At 39.7% G+C, this 19,921-nt stretch overlaps 2 protein-coding genes across 25 annotated transcripts in view; both read right to left on the bottom strand.

Moving 5' to 3' along the window:
* ANKRD26 (ankyrin repeat domain containing 26) overlaps window positions 1–19,921 on the bottom strand; it is a 64,611-nt gene that overhangs the window by 13,856 nt on the left and 30,834 nt on the right. For 21 of the 24 annotated variants that reach the window (XM_075743557.1, XM_075743418.1, XM_075743490.1 and 18 more), the window contains 14 exons: window positions 16,411–16,673; window positions 15,416–15,565; window positions 14,442–14,475; window positions 14,082–14,220; window positions 11,983–12,196; window positions 9,610–9,793; window positions 9,007–9,150; window positions 7,328–8,281; window positions 6,451–6,603; window positions 5,307–5,482; window positions 5,012–5,105; window positions 3,877–3,954; window positions 2,574–2,708; window positions 1,419–1,531 (listed from right to left, as the gene is read on the bottom strand). In XM_075743557.1, the coding sequence (XP_075599672.1) occupies window positions 1,419–1,531; window positions 2,574–2,708; window positions 3,877–3,954; window positions 5,012–5,105; window positions 5,307–5,482; window positions 6,451–6,603; window positions 7,328–8,281; window positions 9,007–9,150; window positions 9,610–9,793; window positions 11,983–12,196; window positions 14,082–14,220; window positions 14,442–14,475; window positions 15,416–15,565; window positions 16,411–16,673 (2,831 nt within the window). The remainder of the gene's footprint in view (window positions 1–1,418; window positions 1,532–2,573; window positions 2,709–3,876; window positions 3,955–5,011; window positions 5,106–5,306; window positions 5,483–6,450; window positions 6,604–7,327; window positions 8,282–9,006; window positions 9,151–9,609; window positions 9,794–11,982; window positions 12,197–14,081; window positions 14,221–14,441; window positions 14,476–15,415; window positions 15,566–16,410; window positions 16,674–19,921) is intronic. The other 3 variants (XR_012833752.1, XM_075743427.1, XM_075743549.1) reach the window with 3 other exon arrangements.
* Window positions 16,693–19,206, bottom strand: LOC142599996 (uncharacterized). Its single transcript, XM_075742795.1, has 2 exons — window positions 19,159–19,206; window positions 16,693–18,557 (listed from the first exon to the last, which is right to left on the bottom strand). Exons 1-2 carry the CDS (start codon window positions 19,204–19,206, stop codon window positions 17,472–17,474), a joined length of 1,134 nt encoding a protein of 377 aa, XP_075598910.1. The 3' UTR covers window positions 16,693–17,471.

Genomic DNA, 19,921 nt, shown 5'->3' with positions numbered 1-19,921 from the left:
TGGTGTCACAGATCACCCAGAAGGTCCAAATTTCACTTGAAAAGTCAAATATGGGACTTCCTTCCCTCCCAGGAAAACTGCAGGGCAACCTGCGTTTGCATTTCTTGTAGCAGCTATTGAAAACTATAGGCTCATGCACAGAAGTGCCTTGCAAGAACTAACACAGGGCTTGAATCTGCTCACAGTTATCACAGAATCACAGAACGGTAGAGGTTGGAAGGGACCTCTGGAGATCATCTAGTCCAACCCCCCTGCTAGAGCAGCATCACCTAAAGCAGGTTGCACAGGATCATGTCCAGGAGGGTTTTGAATATCTCCAGAGAAGGACACTCCACAACCGCTCTGGGCAGCCTGTGCCAGTGCTCTGTCACCCTCAGAGTAAAGAAGTTTTTCCTCACGTTCAGACAGAACTTCCTGTGTTCCAGTTTGTGCCCGTTGGCCCTTGTCCTGTTGCTGGGCTCCACTGGAAAGACTCTGACCCCACCCTCTCGACATCCGCCCTTTAGGTATTTATAAGCATTGATGAGATCCCCTCTCAGTCTTCTCTTCTCCAGGCAGAACAGACCCAGCTCTCTCAGCCTTTCCACATCGGAGAGATGCTCCAGTCCCCTCATCATCCTTGCAGCCCTCTGCTGGACTCTCTCCAGTAGTTCCCTGTAGTTCTTGAACTGGGGAGCCCAGAACTGGACACAACATTCCAGATGTGGCCTCACCAGGGCAGAGTGGAGGGGGAGGATAATTTCCCTCGACCTGCTGGCCACACTCTTCTTAATGCACCCCAGGACACCATTGTCCGCCTTGGCCATGAGGGCACATTGCTGGCTCATGCTTAACTTGTTGTCCACCAGGACTCCCAGGTCCTTCTCTGCAGAGCTGCTTCCCAGCAGGTCAACCCCTAACCTGTACTAGTGCTTGGGGTTATTCCTACCTAGGTGCAGGACCCTACACTTGCCCTTGCTGAATTTCATTTGGTTCCTCTCCGCCCAACTCTCCAGCCTGTCCAGGTCTCGCTGAATGGCAGCGCAGCCTTCTGGTGTATTGGCCACTCTGCCCAGTTTTGTATTGTCAGCAAACTCGCTGAGGGTACACTCTGTCCCCTCGTCCTGGTCACTGATGAATATGTTGACTAAGACCAGACCCAGTACTGACCCCTGGGGCACACCGCTAGCCACAGGCCTCCAACTAGGCTCTGTGCCACTTATCACAACCCTCTGAGCTCTGCCATTCAGCCAGTTCTCCATCCACCTCACTGTCCACTCATCTAACCCACACTTCCTAAGCTTACCTATGAGGATGTTACAGGAGACAGTGTCAAAAATCTTACTGAGGTCGAGGTAGACACCTGGTTTTACATTATAGTTCAATAAAGCTTTACTTCTACTCAGGGATATCTCTTAAACCATACTAAAAATCCATACCTCTTACAGTCTTTTTGCAGTTCAATGTTCCTTTTCATTTCTTGGTCTAGACGCAATTCAACTGGGCGTTTCAACTCTGCCAGCTTCTTCACTTTCTTTCTTTCACTCTCACACTTTCAAAATAGAAGAGATACATGACACACAGAGCACAGGAACAGTATCTACATGCAGTATGTGCATCGAGCGTTCTCCAGAGAAGCTGCAGTATGTCTATGTGTTAGTCAAGTTCCACACAATGCCAAGGGATAAAATTCCTGAGAACATTTAATCACTTCAGGTTTCACATCAAACAGGCCAGTATCTAACAACAGAAACAGATGCCCCCATTGAAGCAGAGGCCATCCTCTTCTAATGCTTGAAGACAAAAAGGTGAAAAAGATCATGGGGAACACTTTCAGCAGTTCCTCTGCTCATAGCAGGGATTACATAGGTATGCACATCGTGGGAGAGCATAGGTCAATCTAAAGCTTTCATGGTATCTTCAGCAACCAGCAAGCAAGGGCTTGCAAAAGAATTTGATCTTTTGGAATTCTTTAATGTTCTGTTGTCCTCTGCCATCTTGGTTTTGGGGGTATTTACTTATTCACACGTTGTTCTTACTCTTGGTGTTTTCTCAGCCAAACTAGAGGAGAGATGGCAGACTTTGTACTTCCATTTTTCCTCTACAGAAAAGGGAAAGACTGCCCCTTGGAAACCGGCAGCCATTTCTTGTTTCCCAAGATCTAGTTCAGTTGGCCATAATTCCTTCAATAAGTTTTTCTGCAAGTTTTTTCAGCTCCCGCTACCCTGAAAACATGCAGCAGCTTCTCCGTACAATGCACTGGAAACACGAAGTATTTTAACCCTGCCCAGAAACCACAGGTTCAGAAGACTACCAGAAGAAATCCAAGGAAAGAACTGAGGAACTGCAGCCTTACTCCACGTGCTCAACTGATAGCAAACACCACCGGGAACTCTTCCCAACAGAACCACTCCAGAATTTAGACAAAGATAGCTAGCTTTTTTTTGCTTCCTGGATGATCCCCAAATCACAAGATATTCAGAGCCTGAATGGCAGGGATAACAGAAAAAGCCGAGTGTGTAAAAACTCAACAAAAAAGTGAGGACAGTTATTCTGGCTATTGGATAAGTGACTGGAGAATTTTCTGGGCTCACCTGTTCCAAGAGTTCAGCCTTTTCCCTGTCAAGCTGAGCAACACGCTCTTCAAGGTGGTATCTTGACTTCAATTGCTCTTCCCACAGGCTGTGTGCGTCCTTTGATGCCCAAGCCAGAACATTCTGGTTTTGCATCTGTGAAAGCAACAGTGGCAAAAGAAAAATCTAAGGTGACCAGAAAGACAACGCTACAACAGAAAACGGTAATTGAAATAGAAACAGGCCTAAGCTCTCCTCCTCCCATCCAAGATCTATGGTTAAGGTTAATGCGGAGCATAAAACACATCTCAGGAAACATAACCAAGAACAGCAATTGAAGCTGGTGGAAAGAATGAACATTCTAGAAGTGACAAGATGATGTTACAACTGTGGAGGGTAATACGACACACAGAGGCATGCACAAAATCACCCTACAGTCGTCTTCTACAGGTCCTCTAAAGTTCGTAATGATACCTACTTTATAATATAATAATTCTTCTAGTGCCCACCACAGAAAATATCCTACCCTCACGACTTCTGTAGCAATTGTACAATCATCTGAGAGGAGGAAATAGTTTTCAGATAGGCAATGCTATTAATGCTTCTGCCCAAAAGGGACAAAGATTTGTCTAACAGCTGCATTTGAGTGGAACAGAACTTGCTAATTCAGTTCAAGTATAAAGAATGCAAGTTGGCTAGATGTTTTTAGAGACATTCTGTAAGAGAAAAAAAAAAAAAAGATGTCTACTGATCTCCAGAAAGTCATGAAAACCTTAGCACAAAGCCTAGATAAAAAATCCTCACGATATACAACCTTCTCAACTGTCTTTAAAGAGTAGGTGAAATGCTGGGTCTTATGACAGAAGTAACTAACATGTTCTCAAGGGCAAGCTGAGACAAAGCTGCAAAGGTAACACTGATCTCCCAAGTCCAGTCTCCTCTCTCAGCTTTAAACCACAGATTTCCCTCCTGCCCACAGCATCCATCCTATCCATCATCTGCCACGGTTTAACTCCAGTAGGCAGCTAAACACCACACAGCTACTTGCTCACCCCCTCCCGGTGGGATGGGGGAAGAGAATTCATTGAACAGATCATGCTGATGAACACAAGTATCTTGCACACCACCACACAGATACAAGACACAGCAACAGGGGAATGAGAAAATTTACAGCCTTTTCCATTGAGGGTGCCTTGCCCTAAAACCAGAAGGATATTTGTCAGCTGAACTGCGCCTACACAGCCCAGCAGATCTTTCCATCAATTACCTGTACACAAAGAAATCAAAAGACTAAACCAGTCATTCGCAGAAGCCAGTCATGTACCTGCTGCTGCTGGTGGTCTTCTACAGCTGCCTGTGTTGTCCGTAAGCCAGTTATCAAGTCTTCTAGACGGTTATGAACCTACAGAAGCACGAAGACACTCTGACTTTCCAGACTGAAGTTTACACCTCATTAACAAAAATAAATATTACATAGACCTCTTCACTCCTATAGTACTTACACCCAGCACCAATGATCAAAATGACCTTAGTTTGATGCCATGGTAAAACTGTTAGCAATCATCACATCTGCCGTTTGCTTCGGGGAAAGAGAACACCATGCAGGATACAAAGAATCTTCCACGAAAATAGGCAGGAATAGCTTTTCCTATCCACAGTGCATTTCAAAGCCGTGCCCTATTAACCAAAGCCACCAGCATTGTGACTGCCTTCCCTCTTCTCTTGTCAGTATCAATACATCAAAGTTCAACTTTCACATATAGTTATTTTAAAAATCTTTTCAGCTCTAATTAACAACTCCAGTCATAACAAGAACCCTAGCTCACTGGTTACAATACAAAAATAATTTGCTTCATACAGGCCACAGATGAAAGCATCTTATCTGAGCTAAAATTAACTACTGTGTAGGGGCACTAGGAAATTCCAAGGCTTGCACCAAGTTCTCCAAATGACACTGCAGGCATTCCTCTTCACTGTTTCATGAAAACAAACACACAGCAAGCGGCCAAAGAAAAAGCATTTCCACACAGCAGAAGCTCTGAGGGTTATAATTTTTGTTCCAATCTGACGAAGCCAGTTGAGCCTCTGACACTGTACAATTTCCGTCAGTTAACTTGATGAATACCTTTAATGATATACATTGCAACAAGTGTCTGAAGCAGCATCTGATGTCACAATAGGTCTAAAGCAGACAACAGTTATAGCAGTGTATTATTGTCAAATCCTTACCTTCTAGAGTGTTAAGTAGGACTTGCTGTAGTAGCATGGGAAAGCTCCCAAAAGCAGAAAGCTGGGGAATGGACCAGGCTGCTTTCTGAGCAGCCTATATTCAGCAGAATGCAGGAACTGAGTTCCCCCAGGCTTTCCAGGAAAATCATCTCATCTTAAGATTTCCCCACAGAAATAGGTAACTAGGCTCAGGAGTTCGCAAAAAAAAGGGAAGTTTATGATCAGCTTACTGAGGCAGAAGCTTGCAGGTCTCTCTGAAGGGCTTCAATCCTATTGCTTTGTTGCTGGACTGTGGCTTCCAATCTGGCATTTTCAATTTCAAGGCTTAAAAAGAAATACAGGTCTTATTACGCAAATCTACCAGAGCACCAATTCTGAAAGAACAGCATGGAATAACATCCTCTAAACCAAAAGCATCTTTCAAATTTGTGTTTTAACTTGCTGTAATGCAACAAGGCTATCTGGTTGTTTTTGAACAATCCCAGAAAGCGACAGACACCTCGCTTCACTGTGTTACTCTCTTACCGTTGCACGTGTTCTTCCAGTTGTTTTACAGTAGTATTAGTCCCCGAAGATGCCAACAGGAGGTCCTGCAGTTTCTGGGAAGAAGCTATTGCTTCTCTTTCCTTATTATCCAAGGCAGTCTTCAAGTCGTGAACACAACGCTCAGCCTGAAGACGCTGTTCTTCCAACTCCTGCAACTGTAAAATCAAAGTAGGAATCCAGAGCAGTCAGGTGAGCTTATATAGAGGAGTCAACTGCTGCTGAAGAATTCAAGCGCTGCATATATCAGCACATTCCCTCTACTCAAAGAGCTGTAATCATTTCAAGTACATTCAAACCTTCTCTTCTACTAGCAAAGGAACCCAAGTGGTGTTACTTCATCATCTTTTATACTGGCCTCTCCCATCCCTCCACTGATTTCCTATTAGCACCGTTCTAAGCACCAACACTATCCTGCTGCCCTTTCAGTGGCTTGTGACCCTCTTTGTATCCACTTGTTTGCTCCTCCATGAAAATAGGAATTAGAAAAGTTCATCCTTCTCCTAAAATGAACCCACAGCTCCCTCATAAGGAGATTTAAGATGATCTCTGTTTCAGAACTGTGAGGCCTCTATACTTCAGTTTTTGTAAGAACACTGCAAAAGGAGGTCCCCACCTCAGAAAGCAGCTTACAATTCACTTGCAAGAAAGCTGCTTAAGGACAGCAAGTCACAGCAGGGCCAAAGAAGTGGGGGATGGGAGGGGTGGGTATATGCAAAATAAGTTACAAAAGCATTCAGAATTGACAATGTGTTACCTGGTAGCAGGGTGAGGAGAAGGAAGCATAGACAGTAGAAAAAAGCCCAAATTCAACAGTCCACTGTTTCTACTATTCTTCAGAAATCAGACAACCTGCTTGGCCAAGCCAAATGCAATAAGCTATAGATACATCAGTTTGTTTTGCAAAGCACCTTAGTGAATACAAACTTTTGTGCAAGTGAGGATGTAGTGACCTCATGTCAAACACCTCCCGATCACAGGCACCAGGTTTATAAAACCATGCAATTCATTTGCACATAATTAAATCTATCCTACTGAAGTTGTTTCTAGGGTTTTAGGACAACATTCACTCTTACTTTCAACAGCCACCTTCAGATTCGTTCGTATACCTACAGACATTACGCACCTTGGTTTTAACCTTTTCCAGTTCCTTTTGCAAGCGTAATTTGTCTTCCTCCAGGTCACTGCGGTAACGCGTAGTAACTTCAAGTGAAGCTTCTGACATAGATTGCTTTTTAAGCGCATCAGCAAGCTCCTGCTGCAGCTGTCTGACCATGCCCTAATGAAAGAGTTAAGTGAGCATGAAGAAAATTGGAAGAACATGAAATATGCCTTTAATGTATTTGATTATACAACTAGAGCTGTCTTCTGATTGAACTCAAAGGTATGAAATTTTGCCTGCCACCAGCAGGCATCTGCACAGATTAGGACCTTTCCATCTTTCTCAGCTGAGCACCTCCAAACTATCAGCAGCTGTTCATGAGGATTTCCGCTTCCTAATACATAAAAGAGGCTCAAGTATTACTCTTCTCAGAACAATACACAAGCAAACACTGCAATCATGTACTTTTTTCTAACAAAGTCCAAACAAATCTGTGGCGATGTAAGAGATATATTTTGACTGCAGATAGTACTCTGATGACCAAAGGCAGGACTTTGTATTAGACTGTTCTTTGTTCTATTCCTCCATTGTACAAATACAATTGAATGAATACATATATCTGAAAGCTGTTTTGAGATAAACTTTAAGTATACGTTGAATCACATCCCCTTGCAGTCTTCTTACTGAGTTCATTTTAAAATAACAATTGCCTTCATACTGACAGATTAGGTTTACAATAATCTGGATAGTTCAGATATTTCACTATATATCTAGTGTCTTCAGAAGGAACCTGTTATTTTGGTAGTAAGAATACAAAGTAATTCACAGATTAAAACAACCGACAACACTGCTGGAGTTCTGGAACTGACAAACTTTAAATTGTTCCAAGTGTATACTTTACCTCTCTTTCTACTTTGTCAGTCTCATATTTAAAGACTTGGTCTCGTAAATCAGTACACTTGGCATTTAATTCCTTGTTTCTCTCTTCTACTAGGTAAACTTGCTTTTCAGTATCAGCTCTGAGTTTGTTGAAAATATCATTAAATCGGTCCTGCACATCATTCACTACTTTTTCTTTGATGATCCCCTTGTTCTGCATATCTTCCAGTTGCTGACGGAGTAAAAGGTTTTCACTCTGGAGCTGGGCCAAACGCTCCTGCATGGATTCCTGCTTTATTATAAATTTGCTTACTTGATCTTTCTCAAGTTGTCGAGCATGATCACATTCCTTTGCCTGACATTGGGCTTGACTTAATTCTTTTTGTGTCATTTCTAAAAGCAATGTTTTTTCTCTGAGCATTTGTTTCAACTGGTGAAGCTCATTTTCTAGACTATTAGCTTTGCTTTCAGCTTTACTCAGCTGCTGAGATAAGCTCTTGTTGGTTTCTCGCACATCAGAGAGGTCATGATGAAGCTTGTCTTGCAAGCGAAGCCATTCATCACGTTCTCTCTGAAACGTTCGTTCGACATCACTTTTTGTTGACTGATGACGTTCAAGTTCTTGAACGGCAGTGGTCAGGCGGGAACGAAATGATTCAATTTCTGTCTCTAGTCTGTCTTTGCTTTCTTTTGTCTGCTCAAGTTTGGAAGTCAGCACTGCAGATTCTGTCTTTAATAAGTTCAGCTGTCCATTGTACTGAAAAACTGTTTGTGTTAAGGCTTCCTCGTTCAGTTTAAGTTCCTTTTTGAGATCTTCATTCTTTTCTTTCAAGGTCTCAGTTTCCTCTAAATATTTTCCTTTTTCCTCTTGGTGCCTAAGTCGTACTTGATCAAGTTCTAGTCTTAGCATAGCAATCTCATCTTGTAGTAACTGATTTTTGTACAGGAGATCCTTTTCTCTCTCGGTGTCGGATTCCTGAATGACAGGGAACATGAATAAATAGCCATTTGGGAAATGACTCTACCAAAACACTTCAGCAAACAACTGTGTTTTAACATTTCTAATACTGAAGCATGACTTCAAAGATGAGAGTGAAACTTCAGGTAATATATAAGCTACTCTGTGAACCCATGCACGTGAACAGTGTATGCACACGCTGGAAGTGTAACATACCCTTAAACTCTAAAAGAACATCCCAAATATACAATGCCTCTTTTTTTTTTTTTCTTAAACCAGCAACCAAATAATAAAATTATTTAAAATGTACATGCCTTTAGAATATTCCCTTTAAGGTTAATTTAGCTCTGATATAAATCTGGTAAGAACAACTTTCAAACAAATAATTTTCTTCCTGGTCAACCTTTACATAAGGTAGCTAGGTGTTTAATTGCTAGAAACCTTAAAAAGTGATGATAAAATGTCTATGAAATGAAAAATAATAGATAGCTTAAGAAATGGGGTAAAGAGTGTTTTCTATTAGTTTCCTACTTGCACATGCAATTCAGGTACATACAGGACTGATGCTGCTTTCCAGAACTTTTAAAGACATGAGGGAAAAAGAAAAGGTATTTACACAGTTAAGTTACATTAGTAAACTGTAAATAATTCATCAAGAAGCAGAAAAAAGTTACATCGATTTATTAGGACTTTAGAACAGACATAGTGAAATTTAATTAATTAGAAAAAACAGAACTGCTTACCTCTGCATTTTTTCCTATGGTTCTTGTCTCTTCTTCTAGTTCCTTCTGTCTCCAAAGGTGGTTGTTCAAAATTCCTTCTTGCAGGGCTCTGGCACTCTTTTCCTGAGAGAGCTGCCTCTGCGTTTCATCACGCTCTTCTTCAACCTACAGTAATACAATTAAACTACTTGCATCTTGAGAAAAATCAGAGCTAGCAATATCTTCCCATCCTCCCTTGTATTCTTCCAAATACTTTTACTTCCCCACAGTTATGATAATCCATTTATAAATAATAAATTTTAATTTTCTTCTGACAAAATAAGAGATACAAAATGTTTCATAGTAATTTATAAAATATAACTCAAAATCAGGCTTTGCCTGAAATACAAATGAAACCCCACTTTTGCAAAAGGAGAAAAGGAATCATGAACCTGCAAAGGGGAAAAAAAAAGCCCGCCCAAGAGCAATCCACTTGTGAACCAACTGTTTGCAACTATTCTCAAAAGTGAGGCGGCATTGGATAAATACTGCTAAAAGTACCTCATTCTTTAGGCATACTAGAACACAATATCAATTAAAAGAAGCAAAAACTAAGACAAGTGTTTAACTCATTATTTAATATACCTGTTTCAAGACCTTTCTCAACGTTAACAATTCCATTTCTAAATTCCTTGAGTGTAACTCAAGTTGCTGTTTCTCCTCCATCTCTTTACAACATTGATCTTCTTTTCTTCTGAGTTTTTCTCTTGTTTTCTCATATAGTGTTTCTACTCTGAGTCTCTTTTCCTCTTCTTGTTTCAAAGTAAATCTGGGATTTAACAGAATATTTGAGAAACTAGAGTACTGTTAAAAAAAGTAGATATTCTACATTCAGAACTTGTGGAGACTTAAACCATAAAAACTTAAACCATGAAAATGTTAAATCTTTTCAGATTTCATATTTTTACTATAATTTTTAATTTTTTAAAGAATTCTAACTTCATTCCATTATCCATAGTATCAGTTGTACAAAATACAGAAATAAGCTGTTGAGTGATTTATCATTTATTTGTAAGTAAGTTTACATAAGTAAATATACAGTAGTATGCACATTTCTATAATTCTTAAATCATCTTCATATTATAGATGCTTATAGAATCATAGAATGGTTTAGGTTGGAAAAGACCTTTAAGATCATCAAGTTAAACTGTTAACCTAGCACTGCCAAGTCTGTTGTCTTATCAGATCAAAGCATCATAAACTTTTACTATGATTAATATACACTTTTCTTAATATGCTGCGCATTGCCTACATATTATGGATTCAGTGATTGCAAGTAATACTGAATGAAGCAGCACACCACTTATCTGTGACAGACCCAACAATTGTTTAGCAAGCCTTCTGTGAGCCTAAACCAACTGCTGACCATAGGAAGAGGAGGCAGTTTCTATTTACTCAAGAATGAGGTCAGTGTTCAAAAATAGATTTAGAGATGCATAGGATTTAAGCTCAACAAGACTAAATAGTTTTAAACTTCAATGGATCTACATCTGGGAGAAACAATAGCAATCTAATTTTGAAGTTAATTTATAATGAAAGTCTTAGGGAATGTCAGCTTCTTTACTATCTGAAACAACCAGCAATAAGCACCAACATGGTAAAAAATTGTCCATAGTGTCTTCATGGTACCCCAACAAGAAAGCAGTTTTATGTTTGATAATTATTTTCAATATTTTTTCTGATATCCTTGCATCAGTCAACAAAAAAAAAAAGCAAGTATTAATAAGGAAAGAGCTGCCAATTGAAAATCTGCTTTAGGAATTCTGCAAAACAACTATCAGCAACCACTAATAAATTATTCGTAAGATTGACAGTAACATTTATATTTGAATAGTTTATATTGCAAGGAAAAAGCTTTACATATAGTCTTTAGTGTAATTTCACAAAAAGCATAGCTTTTGTAAGTGCAAAGTTAACATTGCTTTGAGAATTTATTTAGAATGAAAATATTAATTCTTTGCAATTGACAGATATTTGAGAATTTTGAAAAATGGCTGGAGTCAAATCCAGGCTAAGTTGTGACTGGCTTTGTGTTCCACATAATCCTGTTCCACATGCTAGGAGGTACAACTCTTTGAAGCTTAGTTCCCTCAGCCTGTCCTCACAGGGCTGGTACTCCTGCTCCCTGAGCAGATTGGTAGCTCTCTGCTGAACTCACACATATTGATTAAGATATCTCTTGTACTGGCAGGCCAAAAATTGGACCCAGTGCTCTTAGACACGGGTCAGCAAGTGTTGAGTAGGGGCAGACAATCACTCCCCTCAATCTCCTGGCTCTGCTGCTCTTAATACAGCCCAGAATGCTGCTGGCCTCCTCAGCTGCCAGCTCACACTGGCTCAAGTTGAGCTTGCTCTCTGCCAAGACCACCAGGACCTTCTCAGCAAGCTCCCCAGCCAGGCCATCCCACGGTACATCATCACAAGGGGATCTTCCTTCCCAAGTTCATTGCTGAACTTCATATGGTGCCTGCTGGCCACTCTTGTCTGAAGTGATGTGAACAGTGATTAAAAACCTCACACCATCCAGGTCTAGCTCAGGAGTATGGGGAAAGGGGCAATCCCAAATTTGCCCTTTCAAATAAAAAGACAAGTAAACAAATGCTCTAAGCTCTATTTTGAGTTACCCAAATTCCTAATATTACACAGCAACAGAAGCTGCAAAGACAAAATAAAAAACTCCTCTCTTATAAAACTCATTTTTTCCATACAAACTCTCTTGTTTTCTTTTCTTGCATTAAAAAAAGTTAAAACAACATCCAGAAGTTTTTAGATGGAGCTAATACCCAGGCATTTTTTGCCCCCCGATATTATGTCCTATATAATACAACTTGCCCATGGGTTTCAAAAAACCCAAACCCAAAAGACTAGAAACTTCTCATCCTATCACCTGTACCATCAGCATCCTCTGGTCAGAAACACTAACAGGATAACACATTATCAGAATGCAAGATTACATACTTAAGGGTTTGGATATCACTTTTCCATTCTACTTCTTGGTGAGCCAATATGGATTTCAAATCTTTAGTCTCTTCCACCATTAATTGTGACTCCTCCTTTTCACTTTCCAGTTTCCTTACTGCTCTCCAGACAGCTGTATACCGATTTTTTTCATGTTCTATTATCTGTTCATATTCAAGAAGTATGTTCTGAATTTTCAACAAAACAGCAGAACCTATTTTGAGATAGAAAAGACACAAAGCTGCACATATGCACAAATACTTTCCAATGTGTAAATTATTTAATGCTTTGCTGTATTGGGTGTAGGTGGCAAGGTTTTGGTAGTGGGAAGACTGCAGGTAGTGGGGAGGTCTCTGAGAAGAGGCCAGGGGTTGCCTCGTGCTGGACACAGCCAGTTCCAACAGACCCACTGCAGGGCACAGCTGAGCCACTCAGCCACAGTGGCGGCACCTCAGGGAAGATGTATTTAGGAAAGGGCAAAAATGCCACGCAGGCAGAGGAGGAGGGGAAAAGAATGTGACAAACAGCCCTGTGGACACCCAGGTCAGTGAAGGAGGGGGAGGAGGTGCTTCAGGTGCCAGAGCAGAGACTCCCCTACAGCCCCTGGAGACACCATGGTGGAGTAGGTACTTCTCTGCAGCCCTTGGAGAGGGACATGCTGGAGCAGATATCCACAATGCACCACTGCAGAGGACTCCATGCCAGAGCAGGTGGTTATTTCCTGAAGGACCTGTGGCCTATGGAGAGCCCAAGCTGGAGCAGATTTTCCCCTGAAGGACTGCAGCCCATGAAAGGACTTGCAGTGGAGCGAGGAAGTCTGAAGAAAAAGGAGCAGCAGAGGGAAACTGCTACATCCTGACTGCAGACCCCAGTCTCCCTGCACTGCTTGGGGAGGGGTAGGGGAGTCAGAATCATAGAATCATTTAGGTTGGAAAAGACCTTTAAGAACATCAAGTTCAACCATTAACCTAGCACTGCCAAGCCCACCGCTAAACCATGTCCCCAGGGGCCGTGTCTACACATCTTTTAAATACCTCCTGGGATGGTGATTCAACCACTTCCCTGGGCAGCCCGTTCCAATGATTGACAACCCTTTCGGCGAAGAAATTTTCCCTACTATTCAATCTAAACCTCCCCTGGTGCAACTTGAGGCTAGTTCCTCTCATCCTATCACTTGCTACTTGGGAGAGGAGACCAACACCCTCCTGGCTACTACCTCCTTTCAGGTAGTTGTAGCGAGCAATAAGGTCTCCCCAATACCCCTTTTCTCCAAGTTAAACAACCGCAGTTCCTGCAGCCACCCCTCATAAGACTTGTGCTCTAAGCCCTTCACCATTCAGGAGTGAAGGAGAGAAGTTGAACCTGAAGGGGGCTGTGGGGAGGTGTTCTTTTATTTTTTTTTGTCTTTGTTTCTCATTATCCAAACTTATTTTAATTGTAACTAAGTTAAGTTTCCCCAAGTGGAGTATTTTGCCTGGGACAGTAACAGCTAAGTGATAGCCCTGCCTTTCTATTGACCCTCAGGCTTTTTCATCCTATTTTGTCCTGTTGAGGAGGAGCAGTGAGAAAACAGCTCTCACTGGATGGGAGTTTAGCCTTTAGCCAAGGTTAACCCTTGCCTAATGATATTTTAGCATAGTTTAACAGATGTAGTAAGTGATGCTTATGTTTATATAATGCTATGCGTATATATGCAAGCATCTTATGACAGCTGATTTTTATACATACATATTTTTAAGCAAAGCTGTTATTTCGCTGTACTATTTGTCATTAGCTATTGAGGGGATATAAAGGGGAAAAAGAAGATCTTGCTAACTTTTGATGACTGCATTAGATGGAGCTGAACTGTACTTTGCAAGAACCTGCTTCTCCAGCTCTGACTAGACAGAGAACCAACAATAAAGTAAGGCATCTTTGCTGACAATACAGGCAGACATCTAAGGTTAGGTGAGAAAATTCAAATCTTTTGAGAGGGGTCTCCAATCATAAAGAAATATTAGATTGAAATGTAAAACTGAAATACCTAGTAGTACATACAAAGAAATCATGTTTTAAGAGGAACTTGTAACAGCTAAAGATAAAATGACTTGAAAACATACCCGTATGATCCACACTCAGCTGTTCTAACAGCAACATAGCCTCTTTGTAGATTGAAGTTGGCAATTCAACATCCTCTGAAGTTGTGTCAGATGAGTGAGTTAAATCAAGGTCATCAGTTACATCCATCTGTATGCTGACCTACAAACAATACAGTATTTTCTGTATACTGCTATATAATTATTACAGATACATGAATGGTTCATTCTCTCATTCACAGCCCGTAGATTTGGCTCAAATATGATAAAGCTGCATACTAACAGCAATTTGTGCATCTGGTTGATCACTACATAAACACTATTCCCATCTAAGTGATTAAAAGATGATACAAACTGTTTATCAAGAAACTTATTTTACAGTACCTTGTTCTTTTCACTCCCTGTTTTTGCTGCAAGTCTGGAAAACAGAAATATATTTCAGTACTAGAATGCTTATATTGCATTATGAACAATATCTAAAGTTGCTCTGGAAACTTAATTTCAGAAGTGAATTAAATTAAAATTTAATATAAGAATGTTGTTAGATGTAGTTGAAGACTGACAAAAAAGTGTGTACTATTATGTCTACTGGAAGGCTATTTTTTCCACAAGATACTAAACAAAAATAGTTGAAATAGCTGTTCTCTGCACTTCACTCAAAATGATAGGAATCTTACAGTTACATATACGTAGATATACAGTTATGTGCGCTCATCTGTTTAATACTAGAGGTTTAGCTCTTTTCAATATTGAGAATCCTTCTCTTACAGGTCAAAGAATCATAATTTTGGATTCTCTAGTGTACTGGGTCTGACTGGGACGGAGTTAATTTTCTTCATAGCAGCCCACACAGTGCTGTGCGTTAGATTTGTGACCAAAACAGTGTTGATAACACCAGGGTTTCAGCTATTGCTGAACAGTGCTTGTACAGCGTCAACACTGTTTCTCACTTTGCCTTTCACAAAACTAAGTTTGGGGTGGGCAAGGAACTGGGAGGGGACACAGCTGGGAAAAAAAAAAAAAAGACAGAAAAAAGCTGCCTGGAGTGAAAAAAGTAGCTGTGCTCTTTTATAAGCCTCTCCTCTCCCTTTTTAAAAATATAACATATATATTTATGCATGCACACACACTCAGGCAACTATTCAGAATTTATGCACATGTGACCTTATAATTAATTAGCTAGTATGGTCACAGCACTCTAAGCAAAAATTAAGCGTTTTTGAACACAAAGAGCAACAGGTTGTATTGTCACATGAAAGAACAAGAACCATGGTACACATCAGGTTTACAAAACTTGCTTTCAGGTCAATTTTTATCATTAAGTAAGTTTTATTTCTAACATTCCGTATATTCAGTACCTTCCATCATCTTGAGACGTTTCACTGAAAGTGCTATCATCCAGTACTTGAAAGTGATTGCCACTGGAAGAGCTCATCTGCTGATTAGCCTTCTGCTTTGAAGTCTGTCTTTTATTTTTCTTTGCAACTTTGGCATTCAGGGCAAATTTACTATGTTAAACAGAAGAAAAAAGTCACCAATTGGGTAGCTTTACAGAAAAATATTTCTGTGAAACAGACATATTTAAGATGATGTCCATAAACAACTGAGACGAAAAATATCTGTGATAAAACACAGATTTGACTCCAAAGATCGTGGAAGATACTCAAGTATTTAACAAACCTTCCCCTAGGAATGAGGGCAGAAAACGGGGAATCTGAGCTCGATTCAGGTAAGCTGGAACATACTAGATACCCCATTATAGGAAGTATTTAGAGCAGAGATTTCTTTGAAGGACAGACAGAAAAAACCTCCTGCTTCAGGTTACAAAAATATCTGCGCCTTCTTCAAACATTTGAGACTGGTTTGGTAATATAATCTTTTCCCTTTTCCTGACAAAGAGCATCTGAACTTAATGAAAAGAAAAACACTAACTACATAGAGATCACTAAAGTCACCTACAAAATGGAGAAAGCAAAGTAAAAAGTAAGTTTCTACTTTTATTTTCTGGATGGCCATTTCCTACAAAAATAACTGTTTTCTCCAGTCTTGAACTGGTTTTGAGGATGCATTTTGCTTCACTATTGACAAGGAAATCTACAGGAATTTGGTTTCTCTTTTTTTTTTTTCCTTTCCTTTTTTTTTTTTTTTTTAAAGTAGGCAATAAATTTGCACCTCCACTATGAGCTTAGTTTTTTCTAAATTTTTTTTTTTCTTAAATGTTTCAGAAGCAGTGGACTACTCAGTATGGCTTTCAGCACTGAGGAAACTACTTCAACTACTACAATATTAGAAAACCTAAAAGATACTTAAGTAGTACTACAAATAAGAATTACAGATTATTTCCTTAGTTTACCCTTTCATTGGCATTTTAATCAATTTTGGTCTCTCCTCAGGTGAAAAATTCTTTTTGTCTTTTTCTTCTAAATTCTTTTTGTCTTTTTCTTCTATAGCATTTTCATTCTCCATTTTCAAACAGTCATTCTTCCTTAGAGTAAGCTTTTGTTTCATTTGCTGATCAGTAACGTTGCCTGGTGGTGTATTTAATTTATCAAGATTTTCCTGTTTTGCCACCTCCTGTGTTTTGAAACATCTTTCTTTGCTTTTTTCCAGCTCAACCTATAAAAACAAAGTTAAGCTTCATATATTTCTCAGTATTTCTAGAAGAGAGAAATGCCATATCCAAAATTGTGTAATTCAGGGTTTACCTCTGAAACAAATTTTTTAAATTCATATAGAGAAACATTTTCACAAAATTACACTACAAAGCATATTAAGTCATTGAAAGCACTTTGAATTCACTCATGATTAAAGATATAACAAAAACATAGCCCTTGGAAAGAAAACAATAGTGTATCTTAAAACATGAACAACAAAAAAGTGAAAGCGTTACTGACGGACAAAGAGTTAGGCGGACTGCACGATGTTATTTGTAAAAAAACACAAAAAATTAAGTGGAAGTGTGCTGAGCTACTGCTTCCTTAAAGGGGGGAAAAATTGAAAAAAAAAAAACCCCAAACCCACAAGCAGAAATGGTTTCACAGCAAACAAGAATTTTAGTGACGGACAATGAAGAAAACATGCAGAAATCACAGCAAATGAATAGAGTAGTCAAGACCCTGTTCAGAAGCTATTTTCATTTCTTTGATTCAGAATCAGAACTGATCAATTATGTGCATTTCTTTTTATGGCAATGAAATGATAACTACTTACACTGGAACTGAGTGCCGCCTATTATTAGACTGGAACAATAATACATTCTGTATATTCCAAAAATGGGGAAAAGGACAATTCTGCACTGCTCTCTATATTCACAAGTAATGTATTTCCATCAAAACAAAAAAACCAATTTGCACAAAACATCTCCCCTTAATGATGAATAGCTAAAGTGAACAGGACCATTGATACCGAGAAAGACTAAAGAATAAGGAGTAGCAGGTAAACTTCTACCTCTTTTTGCAGCTGCACCTTCTCTTTCTCCAAAGACAGGAATAGTATTTGCAGCATTCCTACCTTACTCTTAAATCTTTCCAAATCTTGTTTTAGTTCTTCATCGATATTCCTTTTCAGCATGCCACATGATTGCTGAGCATTTTCAAAAAGACTTTCAATTTCTGTTTCTCCTATTTTATTATTGTCGATAAGGCAGTCCCTGGGAACACCATCATTAAATCCAGAGTCTTTCCCAGGTTTCCTTTCTGTTGCAAAAAGTGCTTTTTCATCACTTGTAGAAACAGGTCTTACTTTAGGAAGAATATTAGAAATGTCATCTGAAATACTTGCTTTTAAGCCTTGTCTTGGGAAGTATTCAGGCCTTCCCTCTACACTTCTACTACTTCCATTTGCATTCTCTTCTGTTTCCATAGTATGCATTTTCTTTTCCTCTCCTTTTGCTAGAGGCACCTTTGTATTACCTGTACTGTTTGTGCTATCTTCTTCATCAGTACTCCAGATATCTTCCACATTTGCATTTAAGTTATTTTGATTAGGAATGACACCAAGACTTGGAATTACAATTTCCATTTTGGGTACTTTTCCACCTAGCATAACTTTAATATCTCCAAATTCACCTTTACTTTCTAACTTACTACTTGATTCTCTTGCACAAGATAAAACAACACGAGAACTCTTCAATTCTTCACTGAAGCCATCTTCTGACATTTCTTCCACAAGGGAAGTAGTTTTCCCAGTTTCATTAATTTCACCAAACAGCTGCTTCAGCTCTGCTGTAATGTTTTTAAAATTTGTTTTCAATTCCCTTTTCTCATTTTCAACCCAAATTCTTTCGTATCTTTCTTCCCAAGGTTTTGGAATTATGTGCTTGTCAGCACTGTGCGATTCCTCATTTTCTGCTAGGGCTTTGTGATGTGAAATTTCTGCTTTGTCAGTCTGATTTTCATATGCTGTTTTTTCTATCAAGTTGGTAGATTCTAAAATATATTTATCCTTAAGTAAACAGGTACAGACAGAAAGATTACCAAGACAAAGGAAGTTACAGTTAATCTAGGTAATTTCTGTTCCAAACTCATCCTTATAACAGAAAGAAGACATTCTGAAAGCAATTTTAGTAATAAAAATCAAGGGATACTAAATTAAAGGCTCACTAAATCATCATTTCCTTAAAAGTAGAAGGACTTACTTTAGAGACAACAGTTTTTCTTGGACTAGATTTGTCTAGACATTAGGGTTGCTTTTGCCTTTTAGCCTGCCTGCTTTCTGTAACTGGTGGCATTTGTCACAGAGCAATTTATTTTTCCACATTTTATTACTTTAATACCATTTTTCATTACAACTGCCTACATTTTCTCACCCTCCTTTCTCCATCATTCTCTACTGTCTGGCATTTTACAGTCCCCTGCCAGCTAAGCTGATACAGTGTGAATGAACATGACAAGCTTTTTACTATCCACCACATGGAGAATTGGCTAGGCTAGGACTATCTCTTCCCTCAAAATTCAAAAATATAAAATTCCATTCCAAGCTCCAAAGAAAAGCATTTATTAGGGAAACCTAATTCCTTCTCTCATCCCAACAACAGGAACCCAAGCTTGTATGAAAACCATACCATGCATCAACCCCAACCCAGTCTCCTCACATCCCTGACCTCATGCTCTGTTCCCCAACAGTTCTGACTGCTGCTGTCATGTGTCATATTCCTTGCAACACGGTCCCTCCCCACGTGCCTCCTTAGCTCGTGATGCCTTCTAAATACGGTCTGCAGCCTTGGTGCCCCAATGGGCTAGGACCATGCAACTCCTCCCTCTTTTCTCATTAGCCAGGCCCTTTTCTCCCTCTGCAAAAATTCCTCCTTTCAGAACAGGGAAGAAGCACCTCAGCCAGCCACCATCTCAGCCTCTCCAGTCTCAAGGTCATTGCCCAACTACTACTCCCTTCCCATAGGCTTAAGTTCTGTGCTCTGCATGTTAAAATTAAGCATGTCCCTCTTTCATGGTGCCTGGGTGTCGGGTGGAAATAATTTGCTCCACTGTCCCTTGAGGTGTTACAGAAGACTCCAGACCCCTCTATCCAGCTCTGTCCTACATGCCCAACACAAACAGGATGCCTGCTTCACTCCGCTCTAGAACGCCCTCTGAAAACAAAACCCTTTTCAAACACTTACTAACATAGCCAAACAAGTGCATATTTCACAGAGGCAGGGAAAGCATAAAAAAGGTCACCAAATTACAGGTTTTTTTGTTTGATCTTTCTCTTACAAAGAGGAAGACCAGGCATGCTTAATCAAACAGATCAGCATATTATAGACAAATCTCCCTCTTCACTTGAATGTGCATTTTGCATAGGGGGAAAAAAAAATGCATTTGACTGCACTGTTTCTCAGCACTACACAAAAGGAAAAACACTGGTCA

This window comes from Balearica regulorum, chromosome 1 (assembly GCF_011004875.1).
Source record: "Balearica regulorum gibbericeps isolate bBalReg1 chromosome 1, bBalReg1.pri, whole genome shotgun sequence".
NCBI lineage: Eukaryota > Metazoa > Chordata > Aves > Gruiformes > Gruidae > Balearica > Balearica regulorum.
The sequence above is the reverse complement of the archived record's forward strand: the minus strand, read 5'-3'. Positions and strand labels throughout refer to the sequence as shown.